Below are 2,263 nucleotides of genomic sequence, written 5' to 3'. Positions count from 1 at the left end.
AAAAAAAAAAAAAAAAAAAAAAAGGATAACTAGATGATACTCATTATAAAGTACAGATTTTCAGTCTACTGTTAAGAACTTACTTATTAAACTTTAACGCATGATAATATAACACGATATACTATAGTGCATTGTTAACTAAAACCGGATACTTATTAACTAAAATATATATTTAATATTCATGCAAAATTCTGTAAATGTGTATTTAAAAGGAAATAGAAATTTCAGTTAACATATCCATGACTGCTCATAAACCACACTGGAAGAAGACTTAACATATACTTAATACAAAGTGGCATTCTTCAAAGAACCGAAATGTCAGAATATTCTCAAGTAGTTGTTGATATACAGCAAAAGGTCAAAATATATTAAAAGCAGTCAAACTTGAGAACTACTGACACAGTAAAATAACTAATGCTTTAATGATGACTCACAGTCATCAAGCATGGTTTAAATTATTTTCTATACACTCTGTTTAAAAGGTGAGTAAATAGAGAATATGTTTAAGATTTATATCCACAACTGTTTAAGAAAAGGGGAGGAAGGGACACCCTAAACTATTCTTAATAATTTAATCTCCCAGGATTTTAGTCGATCCATGTTTTCCTGTATTAGCTCTGATAACTTATTTTTTGGTATTAGGCAAACCAACTTTATAGAACCATAAAACACTAGAGGTCATTTTATCCCACCCTTGCTACATGAGTTGTTTTTAATGCCCTCTCTCAAGTCATGCAAATTTCAACTTCTTCATTCATAAAGGCGACAGTTTGCATACAATATACACTGCTTGATAAGTATAAAGCATCTCAAAATGCAAACTGACAAAAAATTACATGCCACTATTACAAAGTTAAGATACTCTTTGGAGTGTATGATCAATAAATACAGTATTTGAGCAAACAGGGGATATCAGGAATGTACTTGTTATCTAGGTAACAACAAAGAACAGATATAAATCCTGCATTCAAGAATCTAATCGGTAAATAAGGGGACGTATTATTAAAACAAATGTATTGGTTAGTAAACAGCACTTATTTGTCACAGATAACCTACAACTCAGTAAAACAGAACTCAAATAATTTTAGATGAGCGAAGACATGCACTGCAGAGGATGACTTAAAACAGATGCTGCCATGCCCTGACCCTCACCCCTCAACCAAAAGAGGAGTTATCTCTTGAGAATGGATGAAACTGGCAAGCAAGTAAATTGGGAATACACAAAATATCTGTGAACATACAAGGTCCCGTGCTTCTTCAGAGGTTCAGTATACCTGGACTGAAGTAAGTGAATGGCTAATTTTTGTTTTACAGGAACTGTATTTTCAGTCCAGAACTGAGCTCACCAGATCCTAATTTGTATGTTTCCACATATCTTGTATTTGCATAAAAACTAACGATGATGCAAAGAGACAGAAGTTTGGGTATTTTTTGTTTAGTTACCTGTTGTCTTCGTTTTTCCTCTTCAAGAGCAGCTTTGGCTTCTGCTTCTTTTATCTGTTTATAGACATTTAAAAGTAAATTAACACTGTAATCATCAAATTTTACATAGAATTTTAACATCTTTCCTCCCAGGCTCCACTAACCCATAACAACTTCTGGGAGCTTTAAACTGAAAATTATTTAAAGAAACGTAAATGTTATATACCAAGAAGTGTTACCAAGGTACTATCTAACAGATAGGGGGTAAGGGGAGGTAGGTTGTTATACCTTATATAAACATTTCAGCTTAACAACTGTAAGAGATATTAGGTCACAATTCAAAGAGTTACAACACTGTAAACTGAAATACTTTAAAACTGGACTTTTTCTCTTAAGTTACCATACTAAGACTCTATAATAAATTATTGAATACCACTCTTTGCCTAGAGTTGAAATTGACCATTTTCCTAAAATGCCCTCTCTGGAAGGGAATCCTTAGTTTCAAACAAAACCAAGAGCCTACTCCTTGATTGGGTTGATGGACAGAAACAGTGATGCTAGAAGTAACCCAAACAGCAAAGAATCCCAAAACCTTATTTTTGTATTATTTTAACATAATTTTCAGGAGGCTTACACTAACATTAAGATGAATAACTATGTTCCAGAGCACATACACTAACTGGTACAGAGGATGGAAAAATCTAGTACACACCAGACCATAAAAAGCACACCTGAGGGTTCAAAATAGGCCAACAAACTAGGCTTTTATCACAAAAACAAAAAAGGATGAGATTTCGAGTTGTTCATAATAAGCACATAAATTAATGCACAAAATAAGTAG

General features: G+C 32.9%; 1 protein-coding gene across 1 annotated transcript in view; it reads right to left on the bottom strand.

Moving 5' to 3' along the window:
• The window catches only part of NFXL1 (nuclear transcription factor, X-box binding like 1), a 54,038-nt gene that overhangs the window by 2,137 nt on the left and 49,638 nt on the right, over nucleotides 1-2,263 (bottom strand). Inside the window, exon 22 of the mRNA XM_007450970.1 lies at nucleotides 1,444-1,497. Coding sequence (XP_007451032.1) covers nucleotides 1,444-1,497 — 54 coding nt within the window. The remainder of the gene's footprint in view (nucleotides 1-1,443; nucleotides 1,498-2,263) is intronic.

The sequence above is a fragment of the Lipotes vexillifer genome, unplaced genomic scaffold, assembly GCF_000442215.2.
Source record: "Lipotes vexillifer unplaced genomic scaffold, Lipotes_vexillifer_v1.1 scaffold404, whole genome shotgun sequence".
NCBI lineage: Eukaryota > Metazoa > Chordata > Mammalia > Artiodactyla > Lipotidae > Lipotes > Lipotes vexillifer.
This window is presented reverse-complemented; position numbering and strand designations above follow the sequence as displayed.